This window comes from Zalophus californianus, chromosome 2 (genome assembly GCF_009762305.2).
Source record: "Zalophus californianus isolate mZalCal1 chromosome 2, mZalCal1.pri.v2, whole genome shotgun sequence".
In the NCBI taxonomy this organism is placed as follows: domain Eukaryota; kingdom Metazoa; phylum Chordata; class Mammalia; order Carnivora; family Otariidae; genus Zalophus; species Zalophus californianus.
The window spans coordinates 122,589,632-122,611,721 of record NC_045596.1 but is presented as its reverse complement, the minus strand read 5'-3'; the positions used below and the strand labels follow the sequence as shown (position 1 = coordinate 122,611,721).

Sequence of the window (22,090 nt, the reverse complement as noted above, 5' to 3'; positions counted from 1 at the left end):
ACCCTCCCCTGAAGTTCTTTTTCCCACAGTCCAATCTCTGGTACCAACATTTATGTCAGTTAGGCTTTAATCCCAAGCAACAGAATTTTACTGTACTTAATTTAGTCAAAAAGAAAATGGACAGAGACCTGAAGAGCTGAGCTTGTGAACTGGCAGGAATCAATGCTGATTCTGAGGCTAAGGAAGCAGAAACCACAACAATGATTTCTTGGCAGAAATTATCTTGGTAGGTATGGAATAAATGCCAAACATTTTCAGGCTGTTTGTCTTGTTGCTCAAAATCCATATTCCACGGGTGCCTGGGTGGCTCAGTCAAACATCTGCCTTCAGCTCAGGTCATGACCTCGGGGTCCTGGGACCGAGCTCCACATCTGGCTCCCTGATCAGAAGGGACCCTGCTTCTCCCTCTCTCTCTGCCACTCTCTCTCACGCACTCTCTCTCTCAAATAAATAAAATCTAAAAAAACTCATATTCTAAGATGGAAGCCTGAAATTGACCTTCTTATGTCATATTCTTCTCTCCCGACTAGAGAAGTATAAGGATAACTAATACTGTCCCATGGAATTTGATATTCCCTCAAGATATATATTTTAGGAAGAGGAAATGAATGCGTAACAGCTAACCCATATACAAATAAATGAATTTGATCCAAAATTTGAGATAATTATATTAGTTAATTTATCTATTACAAATTTAAGACAGGTAGTTTGGTGACTTGACCATTATGATTTAATCGATGCCTCCCTGTCACTTTTCATCACATTTGCTAGTTTTGTTCTATAATTTCCCTTCCTTTCTTTTCTGCCCCTTAAGTCTTCCTGTCTTATTTTAGTATTCCATTTCTGAGAAAGGTTCAGAAGCTGACAAACTGAGCACATATATTTATCTCCCTTCCTCTCTGATATTCCAGCGAAATAAAAATGTACAAGTACCACAAACAAACATACTTATAACTGATGAACATAAGGTAGTAGTTGTCAGTGGATGAGAGAGTTAAAAAACGACCTCAAGGCACAAAGTGGAAGGGAGGGGGGTGAAGGATGAAAATGCAGAGAAAGCCATAGCCCTGGAGCAGCCGAGGACAATCTTCCAGTATAAACCCTGAAGTCGGGGCACCTGGGTGGCTCAGTTGTTAAGCATCTGACTTTGGCTCAGGTCTTGATCCCAGGGTCCTGGGACTGATCCCTGCATCAGGCTCCCTGCTTAGTGGGAAGCCTGCTTTTCCCTCTCCCATTCCCCCTGCCTCTCTCGCTGTGTCTCTCTCTGTCGAATAAATAAAATCTTTAAAAAAATAAATAAATAAACAAAATAAACCCTGGAGTCATTGCTCGCCATCCACAGGGTTAAAGAAGAGCAAGGAAATGAGGAAGTTGGCTGAAAATAGGAAAAACAAAAAAGTCTGAACATGATAGACTTGACCACTCAACCCCCTATTTAACGTCCTCACCCCTAGAAAGGGAGCAGGGAGCAGGAAGGAATACTTTAAGCCATAACTCTTTCATAAAGACTTTATTTTCTTTTAAAGATTTTATTTATTTATTTGACAGAGAGAGACAGAATGAGAGCGCACAAGCAGGGGGAGGGGGAGAGGGAAAAGCAGGCTCCCATTGAGCAGGAAGCCCGAGGTCCCAGGGTCCTGGGATCATGACCTGAGCTGAAGGTAGACACTTAACGACTGAGCCACCCAGGCGCCCCTCATAAAGACATTAAATGAACGTTCAACAGATAGTTTTAGGCTCCAGTACACAGGTTGGCCCCTCAGGCCTGGCTACTTCTTGTGGCATAGAGGGCACAACCAAAAAGCTGGTTCCCTATTCTGTCACCCTGAAAGAAACTCTAGGAGACAGGACTTGCCCACCTTATCCAGAGCTTTGAAAATTCTTACCCAAGGAGAAAACTTGGAGAACAGTCCCATTTAGACAAAAATAGAGGAAACTCATGCAAGAGATCCAGTCTTTCTTTCTTACCTATGAACTGATGGTGGTTGTCCCCTATTATCCACCCTTTCTTATTTTCCATAGTTATAGGATCTTGACTTTTAGCAAATCATATGGTACTCAAAATAAAGTTCGTATTTTCAGCTGCCCTCGAAACTAAAGGTGACATTGTGATAAAGTCCTTGCCAGTGGTATGTATAGCAAGAAAGGATGTGTTCAATTTTTTGGAAAGAATATGCCATCGTTCCCCTGTGCATCCTTCCTTCAGATAAAATACAGATATAAGCTTAGAAAGCAGCCGCTGTGGACAATGAGTGACCTTGGGAGTGGTATCCATATACAGTGGAGCCACAGACAAAAAGAACTTTTTGTGGAATGTCATTCCAATTCTCATTGCTTCCTCTGTATATTTTTTCTGTTACTAGCAGCTAATTATATAATGCTAGCAATAAAGAACAATAGCCACATAAAAGAGAAATATCAACATTAACAGAAGAAAAGAATTTTCTGGGGGAAAAAATAATTTAGAGAAAACAGGACAAAACTAATTCATATATTTAGAAATAATTGTACATCCATAAAACCTAGTACATCCATAAAAGGGTTTATACAAAAGGATAAATAAAAAATAAGAGCTATCAAAGACTAAAAAATATTTCTCCCACCCACAAGAAAATCAATAAAATACGGAAAAAATAATACCATCCCAAATGTCCAGATTTTAGAGCAAAAAAGCAAAGAGAATAAAAGTGGGAAAAAAAACCAGGGATAAAAAGGACAAGTCTAGATCTACGTTTAATAAGCAAGAATCATAGAAAAAGAGAAAATGAAATAATGTGTTAAAAATAGAAGACAGTTCTCTAAATCGGAGGAAAATGTGAATATTCAGCTGACAGTCTCTACTAGAGAGCCCCATGAAATGTCAGGACAGAAAGGATAAAAAAAAAAACAACCCCCAAAAATCCCCGAGTTAAAGAGAAAGACAGATCTGGGATATTCATTATGACCCTTCACAGAGATCTGGTTCTTCTTTCATGGTAAGATCAAAGTTACCTGTTCCCTTAAAATTGAGTATGGCCATGTGACTTGTGACCAATGACATAGGAGAAGAAATGATGGATATAATTTTGGATGAAGCCTTTAAAAGCTAATGTGCAGTTTACTCTCTTCTTCTCTTTGTCACTAACCAGCAGTGCTGGGGGTTGGGGGGTAATAATCCTCTCAGCACGGGTTCTGCTGTTGAAGATGGCATGGAGCAAAACCCAGTGCTGACCGGGGGTAGTTACAATTGTAATCAGGAGATAAACTTTGTCACTTTAGGTTACAGAGATCTGGGGTTGTCACGGCAGACACAGATCTTATCACAAGATCCCATCAAAAGACTGAAAATTGGCATTAGACTTCTCATCGTTAACACTGGATACTAGGGGGAAAAATCAATACCTTCTAAACTGAGGAAATGATTGTTATCCTAGAATGCCCAACCCTGCCAAATGACCACGGGCCAAATAAGTACATTGTCAGACGTGAAAGAACTCAAAAAACTTTACCCCATGTATTCTTTCTTTGGATATTCCTTGGGGATGTGTTCAGTAAAACAAGAATGATTCAAAGTAATTTTCATCGTGGAAGATTGTGATGATTGAGATGATTGACGTGATGATTGAGATATCAGAAACACTTTGAGAACAACTATGGGGAAGTAGTTAAGATGTATTGGTTTCCCCTAGAGGAATATCATTTGCTTCTTTGTGTGCTGAGATATTCTGAAAACCTTTTCTCCAGAGCAAAGATCAGAAGGGAGCACTCTAGATCTTATCAGGTCAGTATTAGCATTCAAGATATAACTGTATCCTCTCTCACCTCACCAACTCTAGGTGGAGGTGGGAGAGGAAGCAATGAGAAGAAGTACATATGGAAGAATCAGCTTGAGGAGCCTCTACCCATCCTGGCATTCATTCAGTTAATTCGATAAACATTTTTGAACATATGCTATATACTAATCCCTGTACTATTCCAGGGGATTCAGAGAAAAATAAAACAGTCTCTGCTTTCAAAAAGCTCACAGTCTTTCAGGAGAGATTAACTCCTATAAACCAAGATCCATGCAAAGTGATAGGCATATCATAAAATCGGTCTAAGAGGAAGCTGTAGAGAGAGGGAGAGATTAATTCTGTGCGCTGAAAGGTGGGGGGTGCTCTAGAGTCCTGAAAGTTTTCAGAAGACCCTGAATGTATAGGTAAAGTGGCAGCTGAAGCTGGCATCCTCTGGTTGTAGGAAATAATCAGGTTCCTTTTTCGCTTAAGCCAATTTGAGGTTTTCTGTCACTTGCAAACAAAGTTCTCTAACTGAATTCCCTAGCTCTAGGCAATATTATACCAAGCAAAGGAGAAAGAGAATGAGTCAAGGAACTGCCAGTGAAAAAGCAGCAAGCAGAGGAATAAATGCAAAGAGGCAAGAAGAAGCCACCTAGAAAGCCAAACTAGGGAGGGCCTCATGTAAGAAAGAAGGTGCATGGAATTCACAAACCTCTAAACAAACAAGGCAGCAAGGGCTGGAACAAAATTCATACAGGTCACAGTGGAGCTGTGTTAAGGTGATGTTTGAAAACTGGGAGCCGAATTCATGAGGCTAGAACAGGCCTTACTGCTGTGTAGGATCATGTGGAGCCCAGTTATGGGTAGTCATGGTGGTCAGTTGCCTGTATGATGTCAACTTACTTGGTGGAAATAATTTCATATGTCGGTACAGCAAATTAGATGTTGGAATGTGTGGTTATGGTTATATTTGCACTCCGAATAGAATCAATTTGTGGCTAATAGAACGACTGGTGTGAGCAATATTGATGGTTCGCTTTCCTACAGTGTGTGCCAGTAGGCACTGAATAAAAGCCTCACTTTCCGGCACATCTGTATTTGAGAAGTAATAAGCAACAATTCTCACTCTCTTGCCCTCTATACATATGAGAGAATGGGCCAGAAAGCTCACTTCTTTGCACTTCCATGTGAAAGATGGGATGGAATGATGGGTTGAGATTAATACGCTGACATTTAGTCAATGTAAATATAAACCTGAGTTTCAGGTAAGAATTTAAAAGTAATAGAAAGACAGGATGCAAGAAGATTCGATGAAAAAGATCTTGAGTTTTTAGCTCACCACAACTCAAAATTGGGTTATCCTCCTGGAGACAGGATTGGGAAAAATATTTATGGAGGGCAGGGAAAAGATGGGTCTGACTGCAACAGAGGCTGAGGAAGAAGGAAAAGAATTGACTTTTCTAGCTGCATAAAGGGGCATCAAGCCACTGGGGTCACAAAACCAAGCTGAGCACTTTTCCATCAGCCCCGTGGACAACAGGGAAATGTAGCAAAATATTAAGAAGGCGGTGCCATGAAGGAAATGATTCAGGTTGGCAAATTGGAGACCCGTGGGTCAGTTGAACTAATTTCTGAAAGCGGTCTAACTTTTGAAAGCCGCCCTGTTTGAAAAACCTGCTAGGTCTGGAGTCGCACTCAGCCCTCAGTAGGCTCCACTCCCGCTAGGTTCCGCCCCCGTGCCCGAGGAATCGAGAGCTGTCCCAATCCCGAGCCCCGGTTTAGCCTAGCCCCGCCCCTCCTGGCCTGCTCCGCCCCCTCAGTAACCCGGACGACGGTCCCGCGTCCCCTCCCTCGGCGCCGGGTCCCTGAACTACCCCGGGAGGAGGGGGCAGCAGCGGCGCCCGGCACTTTGCCACTGGTGGGGGACACACTTCGGCGGAACGGAAAACCAGAATTGTTCCACGGGCTAGTCCACCGAGGTTCGTGACGGCAGGGGCGAAGCTCGGGGCAGGACTTGCACAGTTCCTGGGAGGGGCGGGCCGTTCTTCCACGCAGTCCCGTCCGACCCCGGCTGACCTGCCCCCATCAGTCTGTAGAGTCCGTCCTAAGTTTCGTGAGCAGGGGTCCTCGCCGTTTACCTCAAGAAATGAAAAGAAGTAGGAGCCGGGAAAGGCGCTTTTCCTGCCTCCCAGGTCACCTGACCCTCTGAGGGCAGTGGGAAAATAAACAGGCGGAGGGATAAATTATTAGTCCTGGCTAGAGTTAGGTAGAGCAGAAAGGGAACTGCGATGCCCTTGGTTTGGGTAAAGATAACTTAATGTCTCATAAGTTGGAGAGATCAAGTTGTTATCCCTAAGGTCACAGTCGTATTGGAATATAACAGTACATGTACATAATTCGGATGTACTGGCATTTCACTGAATTAGTGATTAGTAGAGATTACAGTTTGGTCTTTAAAAAAAAAGTACATTTAAACACATACTAGGTACTTGGTATTATTTGTATGAAGAAATCTTATTTCACAATGTGGGACAGGAAGAGGAGTTATTCTACTAACTAATTTTTAACTTTTTTCTTCTCTCCTTTACTACTATTATTATTACTGACCTTCATTCAGGCTGAAGTCCATAAGCCTTGGAGAGACCTTCAGCAGTACTCTCCAAAAGTAAGTCAATTGAACCAGGGCCTGCCTTCAACACTTTTCCTGCTTTATATTTTAATTTAACCATCAATAAATGTAGGTTAGTAGAAAATGTATGATTTCTGTTTATTTTCCTTAACCTATCTAATTACCTACCACTGTGTGCTCAAATGGTCTAAAAATTATGATTCAAGGGATAAACATTTAGCAACTCTTTAAACTTTTTTATGTGATTTTTTTATTTTTTTACTCTTTTCAGGACCATAATTATGGATATTTCTTCTGTAGTTTTCTTTAATCTATCATAGTAAAAGAGCTTATGGTGATAATGTGAACAGTTCTCTTATAAATGATTTTGTTGGTGATAGTAAAATCATCTATTCAGAGCTCTCTTGATGACAAATAATAAATTTGTCTCCTGTGGTTTATTGGCTTTCTCACATCCCACAGTGATTGAATTCTAGAGACAGTAGTCAGCCTCGGACATAGTCACTCCCCTAGTAGCCTCTGTCGACACAGTGCTAGGCCTACCCCTTCCTCTGTGTTTCCTGATGAGGGCATCTCTGAGGATAGTGGGCGGGAGGATTACTCTTTGAAGAATTTTACTTGGGGGCCAAAAATTTAAACTCTCACCATGGGACACATTCAGCCTGACCCAGCACTCTTAAACCTTTCATCCTGTATTTCTCCATTCTCATTTGTCTTTGCATGTGGGGGCCAAACCGTGATACAAGAGCCAACCAGCAGATCAAAGAATCCACCAAATCTCTTCTGAATACCAACAGTGGAATGGCTTCAGGCAGCCTTTTGATCTTCCGCTTAGCATTCTTGGTGCCACATGTAGCTCCGCCCACTTGCTGGTACTGGGGGAGCTGCCTCTGGGTCCTCCTCACAGACTGCTACCCCCTCAGCTCCCAGGGCTAGGCTGGTTTTGGTACCAGCCAGAGAGGTGCCTCTCATTTTCTATCTCCACTCACCTGGCTCTGAACCCTTCTCCTACTTCAGTAGCACCCATCTTGTGTGATTTCCTCTGTGGTCTTGAGCCAGGAGAACCCTGATGCAGCGCCATTGTTGAGGGTGTGTTCCATTTCTGCTTCAGGCCTGGGACAGTCACCCCAAAGCATTAATCCCATTTCCCATGTTGGAGCTCACCTAGGAGCTGGGAACACTGCCTGGCCGACACCAGGGAAGTGATACAACTCGTATTAACAAAGAGCAAAAGGCTTTCTTTACTCTACAGGTATAATTGAAGCCTAAAATGATAGGACCCTAAGCATGCTTGCCTTTTTTCTCACCTATTTTCCTCTTGGCTGCTTCTATATCCTAGAATGCACCAACTTCTTACTTAAAGAAAATTCAGCATAAATAAGAGATGGTGATTACTTAGATTAAAAATAATAATTTGTTGCAAGATCCCTCTAAGTATTTGATGCATTTCAAATATTATGTGCCATAAAATTCAGTTCACACATTATCTATTGTGTAAAAACAAAATACCTTTGGGTGGCCATGTATCAATTGTGAAAGACAAAATCTCTTTTCCCAGCAGGCATAAGCAAGGTGGGATGTGCGGTTTAAAGCAGGGAGGGAGCCTGCTCAACTTCTACCCTAACTCTGAGCTTAAACTTTCCAACATAGATTGGTTGAGAGCTATTTATTCCAACATTCAGTTAATAACTTTTTTTCCATTTTATCATTCAGTTCTGACCACCCCCCCCCCAATTCGGAGTTTGTGCCTTGAGGCTTGCCAGCAGGGCTTGCAACACTTACGTTAAACTAAATTTTAAGAGTAAAGGTGTTCCTGCTGCTAATGTTCTCAGATCAGAGGAGAGCAAAATGAAGGAACTGGCAGCTGAAACTTTAATGGTAGGAAACAACTCAGATATTGAAAAAAAAATCACAGTTCATGTGTGTGACAAAGAAGACATGTTCCTCTCCATGTATAACATTTGCATTTGATTTCATTAGATGCTTATATTTTCTAGCAAAAATTGTCTAACCCAAGTTAACATCAAAAAGGGTACATTTACATCACATACCCCAACTTGTGGGGGTGCTTTTACACACCTTGTTGGCTGGATAGAGCTCTGGGGTTTGGTCCCTCTTTCTGTCTACAAGCAGCTCCGTCCTTCTAGGACTTAGAGAAATTACAAGTACTGTGTCCTCATTTTGAAGCTGCTTGGTAAACCTTTCAAGGGCCCTTGTAATTATGTAGAGATCACCTCTGCCACAATGCCCTTGGTAAGCAAAGTGGGGCTCTCACAACAGTGAGACAACAGTCTTAATTTATAGAGGATGAAATGTCCCAACTGAAGCAAACACAGTCATTGTAACTTCATCATATAGTGACTTCTTTTGTAACTTAAAAAAAAATCTGTTTTTCTAATCAGATGTCATATTAACTAGTTGAGTTACCTGGAAACCAGAACTTACTAAATGACAACTTTATGCAGAACATATGGTAAGAAGTTACAGAAACATAAAGATAGATCTCACATACATACTCTCTAAGAGTAGAAGTGTTCTTTCTTTTGTATCTGAAAGCCCTTGCAGCATGTGACAGACATGTCCACACTTCTTCCTATTTAAGGTAAATTTTAGATAATTTCATTTTATTTTTATTTTTTAAAAGATTTTATTTATTTATCTGAGAGAGTGAGAGAGAGAGCAGGAACAGAGGGAAAGAGCAGAGGCAGTGGGAGAAGCAGACTTCCCACAGGGGAGGGAGCCTGACATGCGGTTCGATCCCAGGACCCCGGGACCATGATCCGAGCCGAAAGCAGATGCTTAACCAACTCCCCTAGATAATTTGACTTTATAGACCCACCTTCATTATTGCTCAGTTACCTTCCCCAGTGTGACACATTGCATTTCCTCAAGATGGCCACAACAATATCCCCCATCCCATATTCTCTTCATACAATGTGAAGTTGATGCTCTCCCATCAGTAGGTGAATCGATGTTCGTTAGCCTTGACTATGAATAGGTTTTTTATCACAGTAGAAGGGATGCTATGTGACTTCCGAGGCTGGACTCTGAAAGTGGATATAGTTTCCACCTGGCTTTTCTTTGGCATATTTGCCTTTGGAGCACTGAGCTGCCACAAGAGAAAGCTGAGGCTGCCATGCTGTGAGGGAGCCCAAGCCATATGGGTAGCCACATGTAATGTTCTAGCAAACAGCCCAGTTAAGTTCCCAGCTAATAGTATTGACTATCAGATATATGAGGTAAGACACCTACAGATGATTCCTGGCCCTCTCACCATTGAGTTACCCCCAAGCTTCTGAGTCTTCCCAGAAGAGGCTCAGTCATCATGGTATAGAGAAAAGCCGTCCTGTTGTACCCTGTCCTAATTCCTGTCCCACAAAAAGTGTGACAGATAATAAAATGATTGTTGTTTTAAACAATCTTTTCTGGACCTCTATATTTTGAAGTGATTTGTTATACTAGGGTAGCTCTGTGTCTCTTGGGGCAGCTGTCTGCTTGTTGAGAATCAGTCTCAGCATCCATCACTTCTAAGGAAAAGCCTTTATTTGTGAGGAAGAAAGTTTTTAGAAAGCAGCAAAGTATGAGCAATTTTCAATTATTGATTGTAACAGGAAAGCAAAGCATGAGCATTTGAAGTCCATAGCTGTCCTAAAAATCTTCTCTCTTTAATTGCAACCATGTCCGTTAACAAAATTCATACCAAAGCTCCTGATCGTCTGAATCTTCAGTTCATTTATCAGATTTTCTCCTTATCCATTTGCTGGTAGAGATGCAGACAAGTAATAAATTGGCCAAAAGGCAGATGGTAGAAGAAAATAACGAGAAGCAACCTGCAGAATTCACTCACTGAGTATCATTCCTGAATAATAGAGGTATAGCTCTACACACAGAGGTATTCTCAGCTCAGATGACAGACTGTGGATCTCTAATAATGTCTTAAAGGACTCTTTGAAAAATTCATTCTTTAAAATACTGTTGTTGTTGTTTTTTTTTGTAGTCTAGAATGACCACCCTGCCCCCACTGCCCATGACACGCCCAAAGCTTACCTCTTTAGCCAGACAGAAGCTGCCATGTTCCCCCGGCACAATTCCAAGGTACGTGACCCTAGTTTTCATTTCTTTTCCTACAGAATGAATTTCTTGCAGTAAGAAATGTCAGTAGCACATCTCAGAAAACAAAATTGTTCAAAGACAAGAGTATATTGTTATATTCAGAATATTCAAATTTGCTATTTCCAAAGGATCGATGAACCTCATTCAGATATAAAGAATTTATTTATTTAGCAAGCTAGTACTCATTTGATTTTTTTATTACCTATTCTAATTATATCATGGTCCTGTAAAACTTTGGAGATATATTTCCTTTTAAAAACATTAGTGGAGAATTGAAAGCAGAGGCTTTAGGCGTGAAAGGTGTACAGCTTCTAATCCGCAAGGTCTAGAGTGCTAATTTCTGTTTGGAGGAAGGCGGACACAGTCTCACTACTAGGGTAAGTTGTCAGGCCAGGTTTAGGTACTGAAATGATCCTGGGGCTAAAAATGCATCATCACTCTGCTGCCACACTAAACAGCTGCCCAGGTCCTGGAGTTGCAGCCCGGAAACTGTAGAAGAGAACAATGTATTTTGTCATAAGTATTAATGAGGATTGTTTTACTTAGAAATTGCTATTTATGGTTTTATTGAGTTATAGTGATGCATATATTATTTATTGATATAAATAAATTTGCATATGTAGGTTTATTTTCTTTATATGCAAAATTTCCACTTCAGAAAAGGCATAATGATCAAAGTATTATGAGACTATTATGTTTTGAGAAGGAGCATACTTTATTCTTAGTATTTCTGGGAAAGACCAAAGTCCCTGAACCAAAATAAATGAATACAGTTAAAACAACATGGAAGTTCCCTTATAACAGCAAATCAAAGTTTCTTCTCAGAAAATTTAAAAAACAGATTTTTTAATACATGCATAATTCAGGATTTACATATATCCTTATTTTCAATTTTACTTTTGAATAATGTGGAGTATTTACAAAGTCTGAAAAACTTGTTCTTTCTGCCTTTTATGACGTTTGAGATTCCATTTTCTTTTCAACACCAGCAAAAATGCAGCCCAGTCTCACATCCCTAAAATAAGATGGATTTTAAAGAACACTATTTCTTGTATTCATTTTATGGGAAACAAACCCACTTTTTTCATAACCATTTAAGGCAAAGTTTTGTATCAAGATTTTCCATTAGTTTCTGGATAAAAACAGATGCTTGTTTAGTCCCATACTCCCACTGTTAGGAGATGTTAGGGGTGTGCTTGTTTTTTAGAGGTGCAAGGGAGGGTGGAGAATAAATACACTACCAGTGTAATAGATTTCTCAGTAAAGTCTTTTTCAAATCACTTTTTGAGTAATAACTTGAATTTTGTGTGTGACTAAAAAACCCACTCAAACAACATTTCGGAGCAAAATTTGGTTCTGTTTGGAACAAATAAATTTTGTATGTTTGTATCAAGCAGGTGTTCTTAGTTCAAAATCCTGGGCCAAACAGAATATGACTTCTGTATTGCAAAGTTATAATGTGAGGCAACACAAGCAAAATGGAAGAGCTCATAATCTTTGAGGAGAAAACTCCATTTTTCTTAAGAACGCTGATTATTTTAATATGTTGGTGTTTTATTTGTTTGCACACTGAGTTTAAGATTCTTCCTTATCTCTTAACATTCAAGATAATGAAAATTTGGAAATTGCTAATCAACAGCTATCTCTGTAGCCATTGTAGAACATTTATTATATACAGTATTATACCTTCAATATTTCTCTTCTCCTGGTGGCATTTTATATGTCTGGGAGCTTTTCAACTAACTTGATAAAGCAGTGCTTTATTATTTCTTTCCATTTCATTCAGGTCTCAATTGATCAAAGAAAAAGATGACATAGATCATTACCTGGAGGTGAATTTCAAAGGATTGTCAAAAGAGGAGGTTGCTGCGTAAGTATAACCTCTTAAAGGTACTTTAATATAAAGTTTGTTTCTTTTGTCTGGATTCTTTATTGAAATTTCAATTTTCCTGTGCAGTACACTTTTTCATTGGAACATGGCATTTAAAAATTAAAGCTCATATTAAATAGTGATAAGTCATGTCTATTGAACTTACACATAACAAAGTCTTTAATTTTATGGCTTTCAAAAGTCTCATATTTACCAAGATATTATACTATCACGTTTGCAACATTTTAGTTAAGTCTGTGCCATTAATTGCTTATTGACTTCCATTTTAAGGTGTATTGGCTTCATGGGGGAGAAATTTTGCTTTTAGAGAAAGATCTTATCTTTTTTTCCTAGTGATTTAAAACAAAAATTCTATACTAATGTATGTTCCTCCCCCCACCAAAACCCACAAAAAAGAATGACTGGGATCATAGTTTATCGGTTGCTTTTTAAATAATTCTCAATTGTCTGGATTTATTTTATCAATGAACAATATAAACTTTGCCATTTTTTCAGTTAGAAACTGATTTGTGGTTTAAGTAAAAACTATAAAAATCTGTGTAAGTTAGTGAGAAATGAATAAAAACCTAAAATAATAGCTAAACAGATTTAATATTTCTTAGCTATAGAGTTGGTGACCATGTTATCATCAGATCTTTAGATGCAAGCGTTGAAAAACAGAAATATTATAAATATACATGCATCTTATGGAACTCATTAAGTGATTCAATTAAAATATTTTATGCAATAAATGTTTTTAAAACATCCTCTCAATTGGTATTGTCTAGTGCTATGGGAGTCCACTGAAAGAGTTTTCTTAATATTTTTGGTATAGTTTTTCATAGAGTCTAAAATTCCAAGTCTCTTGATATGTTTCATTTTATTAGATATTATCTTTGTCAATTTGCATATAACATGGAAAAATGGAATAGTTCATTCTGTCAGTACCTACTTTATTTTATAGAGTGACAAAATTTTACAATACCTGTAATCACTGTCTCCCTTGGAACACTATTGGCTGCCATGTGTAGTATCTGGGAGCTTTGGTTAAGTGCTGTTCTGATTGTTAATTTATTAACTTTCCATGGTAACCTGTTGGATAAAATTAAAGGTTAATATTGTTTGATAATACAATTACTTAAAAGAAAAATATATATAAGTGATATTTTCAATCTGATTTAAATATAATAATATCCAAATATCTATAATTGGCTTAACAATTAGGAATTAAATTTGGAATTAAATTTATGCTTCACATATTTTAAGCTAGAAATCCATATACAGCACTTAAAATCTGCTAACCTTTCAGTTGGCATTGAAGAAAACTTTGATCTAAAGCAGTGCAAAATAGGCTTTGCTGATGAGTGTTCTCTTAATATTTTTTTTCTTTAAGGATATTACCAAATTGATTTTAAATCCATAATATGCTACAGAAAACAAGTAGCACCGGGTAATTCTCCAACCTTATGATTGCATTCTCCTTAAAGTTTCCTGCAGCTGAGTAATTTTTTAGACCAAAGCTAGCATAGTGGATGCAAACCTTAATAGGAAGATAGCTTATACTTAGCTCACTCTTCTGCTTTTGATTGATATATATTCTAGACTTTGCCACAGACAGACTAATTGAATAGCAGGTAAAGGAGAAAACTGATGAATAATTTCAGCACTCTCGGCAATACTTAGCAGGTGCCATGAGGAATTATGCATGTTCTGTTAACCAAGGAATTGCTATGTAAAACTTTTTGTTAGTCAACTCTAAAAAGATAAATTGGTCAGCAAGCATTTAAGTGCCTACTTTATACCTAATACTAGGTTTTTCACAGTGGGAGAGACAGTGATATCTTATTGTAATATGTGGCCCCATCTTTGTTTCAATTTGAGACAATAAGATTTATGAACAGGAAACAAATATGGAATGAATGAGTGCTGATTGTATTGTGAAGTGTAGCCTCGGGGTCTAGAGGAAATCAGAGAAAACTAAGGTGGTAGGATGATACCTGCCATGGAAGACAGATTTTGAGTTTGGCTTTCTGTTTGGTGGCATTATAAAGTTACCAAACTAGTACTTCACAGATCCTCAGTATAAAAGCGGGAGAAATTGATGAATCAAATTTTCAACCAGACAAAATCAATATCTAAGATATATCTTTAAGTCTCTCTATATACTGCTTTATTCTTAAGATGATAATATATATATTATATATATATGTGAAGATATATATATATATATAAAGATGGTAAGATGGTTATATATATATATTCATTATGTAATTGATACCCACTAGCTTTGCTATCCCATAATATGTATGTGCTCTCTGTCTAGTCCCCAAACCCCTCATCATCTAACCCAAAATACACCAATTTACTTATATGTAAATTCACAATCTGTGACTTTCCTTCTATCATAATTGGTGAAGAGTTCCTATTCTAATCTAAGGATGATGCTTGTGCTCTGGGTACCATCCCCTCTTACTTGTTCCAAGACTTTCTCCTGCATTTAAACATACTTTTCTTCTACATGATCCTTTTCCCTTTCCACTGGACCAGTCTCACTAGCATTCATATCTCCTTTAGTCCTTGACTTCTTATCTGCGCCCCCCCTCCACCCAGGTTCTCTCCCATTTTTCTCTACCCTTCACAGCAACCAGAAGCTGTGTCTTAGTCTCCTTTCAGACGTCCTTCGAAGTTCTCTTTTCAAACTCTCAATGGTGGGTTGTCCGAGGACTGAGTCTTAGGGCCTCTATTCCAGCAGCACTCTCCCTGGATCCAGTCTTAAGTACTGCAATACCCTGATGACTCTCATTTATAAATCTAGCCCTGAGCTCTCCATTGAGCTCCCAATTTTTATATCCCAACTTTTTACATACCCACTTGGGTACTTAATAGACATTCTAAAATTAATCTGGCCACAAACTGGACTCTTGATTTACCCCTACTTTCCCTCAGCTCCCCTACCAAATAATTCCCCACAGTCTTTCCTCAGTTCAGTAAATGGCACCAAGGCAGCCTTGAGTTGCACCCTGACTTTACCACCCTCCCCCATCTAATCCATCACTATGTCCTATCAGCTATAACTCCTAAATATATCCTGTGTTCATCTACTTCTCTTCATTGCATAGCCACCATCATCCCTTGCCAAGATCACTTGAATAGTCTCCCAACTGCTCTTCTCATATCCCCTCTAATTCTGCCAAAATTCAGCCTCCAGAGTCATCTTTTGAAAAAAATTAGATCATGACACTCACCTGCTTAAAACCCTCTGAGAGCTTTCCATTGTTTTTATGATAAACTGCAAGGTTTATCATGGTTTGGACTTTACTGTGCATGATTTGGACTTCCCTGACCTCTCTGACTTTATCTCACATTTTCCCCACCACTCACTCCTCTCATTGTGGCCTTATTGCTGACACTTTCTTGTCCTGCAGGTGTCAGTCACCTTGAATGTGACCTCTTCAGTCTGCCATTCCCTGACCTCATAATCCAGTAGCCTTCACCCCACCTCTGCTTACTCTCAGCCAAATCATCTGGCTCTATTTCTGCTATAACTTGGCCCCCCTCTTGCACTGGGCATCTGTAAGTCGACTGTCTTCATCCCCAGCAGAATGGATCTGCACAGGAACAGAAGCGTGTCCCTGTGTGCCCTGGCACGTGGTCAGAGATCAACACCTGCAAGTTAAATGAATGAATGAGTGAAATAAATGTCAGATTGACACCATGAAATAGGTTTCTTGCTGTGACTATTCTTTGGTTACAATATTTTCAAGTCCGTGTTGTAGGTGACTGGTTTGAATATTGAATCAAAGCAGCTTAAAGTGTATTATGTATGCAAGTAGGGGTATAAAATTTAAATGAGTAATTGAGCAGGACAAGCTAGAATAGTTGTTCCTGGAATGTCCAAATCCATTGATGGGGGATCATTTTACTTTGGAATGGGTAAAGTAGTTCAAAAGCAAAGGGCTTCTGGGTTTTTTATTACCTACATTTACAAAAGAATTTCAGTTTGCTTCATTACTTTTTAAGTGACTGGGTTATTTGAGTGCCTACTAGGTACATTTCCCCCCACATTTTGTACTCACGTAAAATATAATTGACACTGACAATTTGACTTTCTTAGGTAAATCTTCAAATAGTTCATCGATAGTACTTGACTGACTTTTGACAACTAAAAAAGATCTTGCTGTGGTTTTGTACTTTGTTTTTTATTCTGTCTTATATTGTCAGAATATAGTATTTTTTAAAAGGATTGAAAGTATCTCTTATTATCATATTGTAATTGCTTTGAGTAGCTAAGTAATGAAAGTATCATTTGTAGATTCAAATAAAAATTTCTGGGGGGCAGTTTTTATAGTTCAGCTATGTATATGAGGATACAAATAAACAAAATCATCAAGGGACAGAGAATGCTAATCTGCTCGGTATTATTTTCTGCTTCAGATATCACGTTCTATTATGTGGAAGAATAGATTTAGTTCAAAACTGTGTGCATCTCTAAGATACTGCTTTCTTGCAGAGCACCTTTCGGCATCATCAGCTGAAGGGTGCGAAGCATCACTTTGTCAGCACAGTGGCAATTAGAACTGTCAGTTACCATATTCAATGAGTTTGGGTTGTAAAGAAAAAGAGAGCCATTTATTTTCATGTCTTTTAAAGCCTTTCTCCCCTTCCTTATTTTGAACTGATTTATACTTAGGCAGTTAAAGCATTTTGCCAATGTAAGTTTTCATCTTGAGTTTATTTCAAAATTGTTTTCCAAAGGTGCTTTTAGGAACCACAGATACTCTTGTTCCAAGCAAATTTAGCACCTGGATCTGTACAGTGGCCAGGTAATCAGAGTATATATAAGGGGGTGAAGACTTTTATTCAAGATATATTTCACAATAACCCTATGGGAATTTAGGTTCCTTCCGGTGTGCTGTTCCTCTGCTTCATTGATCTTGTTTACTTTTAAATAATTTTGTGAAATCGTTTTATTTTCTCTTCAAAACATTTTGCTCTCTTGTAAAGTAATAAGTGAAATTCTGTATGGAGTTTTGCAAATTAACTTTCTGAAATGGACAATTGCAGAATAAATGCTTGCCTGACTAAGAGAAACAGGCAGGGAAGAGAGGGAAAGGAAGCTGCCCCTCTTTCCTTCTGGGTAGCAGACTGCGTTTCAAGGTCTTTCTGACTTGAGAAAGAGAGACAGGATTTTGATGTTCTGAAATGGAGAGGTGATTATTCCTTACCTTCTCATGAATACAAAAAATTAAGCAATAGCAGAGAATAGTGATAGGAAGAGAGGAGGGGGTACCTTTCTTTTTATTTATTTTCATTTATTTACTTATTTAAATTCTAGTATTGTCTTCCACAGCAGATCTCTAGGATATGAAACTAGGAAAGAAAACACTTTTTTTACCATAATTTTTTAAAAAAAGAATATTGATATGAATACGGTTTAAAATTTATGAATTTAAAAAATGTAGTTTGAAGGAACTTTAAAAAAAATTCTTTCCTAGGTGCAAAAAGGACCTCAGATTTTCATCAAAACTAAGTCTAAAAAATAAAAAAGGAGGAAAGATTTCAAATGTCAATAGAACACAGAAATGCCAATTTCTTAGTTACTTATGTCTTTATGTCCTTTAAAAGTTTGCTTTAAAATATTATTTTCGTATATGGTGTTTAAACTTAGCAGCTCTATTGGACTTAAAAAAAATACTTTGTAAGGCAGAAGCATAGTGTCATAATCATGACATTGCAGCTCTGGCTGTTATGGGAGCCAGTTTCTTCCTCAGTTGGAAATTTGGTTTTGCTGCTTAATACCTGTGTAATCTTATTCAGGTTACCTGATTTCTCTAATATCTGATTTCCGTAAATATTTCAAGGGCACAATAATAACAGGAAATTCTTGTGAAAGTTAAATGAGATTCTCTATATGAAGCACATATAGACAACCCTCGCTTTAGCTATTTAACTGTCATTGATTTCTTTTGCTTTAAAAGCATTTATTAATTAATATAAATAACCTAAATATTTCACATTAACTTTATGTGTTGATTTAGATATTAATATTAATTTATCACTTTTCTGTAAATATGTACAGTCACATATTTTGCTTTTTACTAGGTATCATTTTCCTCATGTTCAGAGTTTTTAATAAGATACATTTCAAACTTAGTAATGCCAACAAAGAAGAGAAATTTTTTAAAATTTCAACTTATAGTAAATTTTTCATAAACGAACTTATGCTATACCAAGCAACACAATTTGTACAGTCTGCTAAACTATTCCAAACACTTAAACATTTCTACAAATCATTTAAACTTACCATTATTATGATAAAATTGCTTTAAAATAAGGAATATAGGGGTGCCTGGGTGGCTCAGTCAGTTAAGCGTCTGCCTTTGGCTCAGGTCATGATCCCGGGGTCCTGTGATCGAGCCCCATGTTGGGCTCTCTGCTCAGCGGGTAGTCTGCTTCTCCCTCTCCCACTCCCCTTGCTTGTGTTCCCTCTCTCACTGTGTCTCTCTGTCAAATAAATAAAATCTTTTTAAAAAAATAAAATAAAAATAAGGAATATAGCCAGAGAACATGGCTCTTCTAATAATAGCTTATAAACCTGAAAGTGCACAATGGCCCTCCTCTATTTGGAAATCATCTGGGAAATTGCTCTTTTAGGAACAAGGAACAGAGTGATAAAAGGAGATAAACACCCAGGTACCACAGGGGTTGAATCAGTCGGAACTGTCAGTGGGGTGAGCCACCCAGGCATCCCCCATTTTAACTGTTTTTAAGTGTACAGTTCATGGCATTAAATACATTCATACTGTTGTGCAGCCATCACCACCATCTATCCCCAGAATTCTTTTCATCTTGCAAAACTGAAACTCTGTAGCCAATAAACAATACCTCACCCCTCAGCTCCTTGGAACCACTGTGCTACTTTCTGCCTCCATTATTTTGATTCCTTGTATAAATACTTCATGTGATTAAAATCATTCAGCAGTTATCTTTTTGTGACTGGCTTATTTCACTTTGCACAATTTCCTCAAAGTTTATCCATAAGAATTTCCTTCCTTTTTAAGGCTGAATAAAAATCCATTGTATGTATAGACCATATTTCACCTATCAGTTCATCCATTCTTGGACACTTGGGTTGCTCCCATGTTTTAGCTATAAAATGCTATGAAAATAGGTGTACAAATATCTCTTCAGGACCCTGTTTCCAATTCTTTTGATTATAAACCCAAAAGTGGAGTTTCTAAATAATTTATAATTTTATTTTAAATTTTTTAGGAAGCACCATTCTGCCACAACAGTGGCTATACCATTTTACATTCCCACTGACAACAATTTTGTCACATCTTCACCAGCATTTATTTTTTTCTGCTTTTATCATAGTAGCCATCATACTAAGTATGAGGTGGTATCTCATTGTGGTTTTGACTTTCATTTCCCTAATGATTAGTGATGTTGAGCATCTTTTCATGTGCTTATTGGTCATTTGGATATCTTCTTTGGAGAAATGTCTTTGAGTCTTTTGACCATTTTTGAATTGAGTTGTTTTTCGTTATGAACTTTCAGGAGTTGTCTATATATTGTGGATATTAATCCCTTATCAGATATATGACTTGCAATTATTTTCTTCTATTTCATAGGTTGCCTTTTCACTCTATTTATAGTGTCTTTTGATAACAAAGGTTTTTAATTTTCATGAAGTCCTCTTTGTCTATTTTGTCTTTTATTGCCTGTACCTTTGCTGTCATATCCAAGAAATCATTTCCAAAACCCATGTTGTAAGACTTTTGCCCTAAATTTTCTTCTAAACGTTTTATAGATTTAGCTCTTATGTTTAGGTCTTTGATCCATTTTAATTTATGTATACAGTGTTAGGTAAGGATTTAACCTCATTCTTTTGCATGTGAATATCTTGTTTTCTGACCATCAATTGTTGAAAAGTGTCCTTTCTTCATTGAATAGTCTTGACATCCTTATCAAAAATCATCTGGCCATACATGTGAAGATTTATTTCTGACTCTATTCCATCGGTTTATATGTCTGTCTTTCCATTTAGATATGTCTTCTTTAACTTTTTTCAACAATATTTTACAGTTTTCATTGTACAAGTCTTTCATCTCCTTAGTTAACTCCTAAGTATTTTATTTTGTATATTGTTGCTATTGTAAGTGAAGTTGTTTTCTTAATTTCCTTTTCAGATTATTTATTGTTAGTGTATAGATATCTACTGAATTTTGTGTGTGGACCTTGTATCCTGCTAATTTGCTAAATTTATTAGTTCTAACAGCTTTTTTTGTGGAATCTTTAGGGTTTTCTAAATAGGGTTTCTGCAACACTGGAAACAGATTATTTTACTTCTTTCCTTCCAGTTTGGATGCCTTTTACTTCTTTTTCTTGTTTAATTGCTCTGGCTAGGACTTCCAGTACTATGTTGAATAGATGTGATGAAATTGGACATCTTTGCCTTATTCCTGATCTAAGAGGGAAGCTTTCAGTCTTTGATGACTGAGTATTATGTTTGCTGTGGGTTTTTCATATATGGCTTTTATTATGTTGAGGTAGTTTCCTTCTATTTTTATTTGTTAGGTGTTTTTATCATGATGGTATTGAACTTTGTCAAATACTTTTTCTGTATCATCTGGTCTTTCTTAGGGACAATTTCAGTTGGTTTATATTTTTGTCCCCTTGAATGGGATATTTTCCTGTTTCTTTGTATACCTTGTGATTTTGTTGTTGTTAAAAATTGGACATTTGAATCTAATAATGTGGTAACTGTGGTAATCAGATTCTTCACCTCTTACAGCATTTGCTGCTATTTTGTTTTTGTTTTATTTTACTTTGTTTTGTTTTATTGTTGTAGCCTGTCTTCATGACAAGGATCAGCCTGAGGTGTACTTTTAAGGTCTTCCTAGCTCTTTTCTGAGCCTGCATCCTTCCTCAGGCATGTGTAGTGACTAATTCTCCCCACCCCGCCCCCTGCTCAGCGGGGAGCCTGCTTCTCCCTCTTCCCCTCCCCCTGCTTGTGCTCTCTCTCTCTCTGTCTCTGACAAATAAATAAAATCTTTTAAAAAAAGAAATAAAAAGAATGTATAACTGTGTAGAGGATACTTTAATCATTTTTAAAATTATTTGGAAACTTTTAAAATTTTGTTTGGAATGGTTCTCTGAGATCATTTTATTTTTTTATTTATTTAAGATTTTATTTATTTATTTGTCAGAGAGAGAGAGCACAAGCAGGGGACAGCAGGCACAGGGAGAGGGAGAAGCAAGTTCCCTGTGGAGGAACCTTTCATATGGTAGGGAAATAAATATATTTTAGAAAAACTTAATATGTTTTGATTTGCTAATTTTATTTCATTCTAGGGTGTTTTTTTTTATTTAAAGATTTTGGTTGTTTAGAATTCACCAATGTGGATCCCCTCGGTTCTTAATTAAAATTAATTATGCATTAATTCACAAAGTAATTAATTAATTACTGTAGTGTCTTCCAAAACTCCTAGGTAATCAATGGGAAAGAACCTTTCCAAACTTCTTTTGCCCTTTAATTTTTTTTCATTACATTCACATTATTCCTAAGGGATTCAAAGTTATTTAGGATAATTTTGAAGTGCTTAAATTTTATTCTAGGTATATTGGGAAATCATTGGAGCATTTTAAGCAGGGAACAACATGATGTAACTTCATTTTAAAAGGATCACTAAGACTGCTCTGCGGGTATTTGCCTGGATA

General features: G+C 37.6%; 1 protein-coding gene across 2 annotated transcripts in view; it reads left to right on the top strand.

Moving 5' to 3' along the window:
• The first annotated feature begins 5,599 nt into the window (after positions 1–5,599).
• The window catches only part of TTC29 (tetratricopeptide repeat domain 29), a 253,933-nt gene continuing 237,442 nt past the window's right edge, over positions 5,600–22,090 (top strand). For both annotated transcript variants that reach the window (XR_003520533.1, XM_027597408.2), the window contains exons 1-4: positions 5,600–5,734; positions 6,373–6,420; positions 10,382–10,479; positions 12,284–12,367. Coding sequence is in view for 1 of the 2 variants with exons in the window: in XM_027597408.2 (XP_027453209.1) it covers positions 10,388–10,479; positions 12,284–12,367 (176 nt within the window). In the remaining variant the exon portion in view is untranslated. The remainder of the gene's footprint in view (positions 5,735–6,372; positions 6,421–10,381; positions 10,480–12,283; positions 12,368–22,090) is intronic.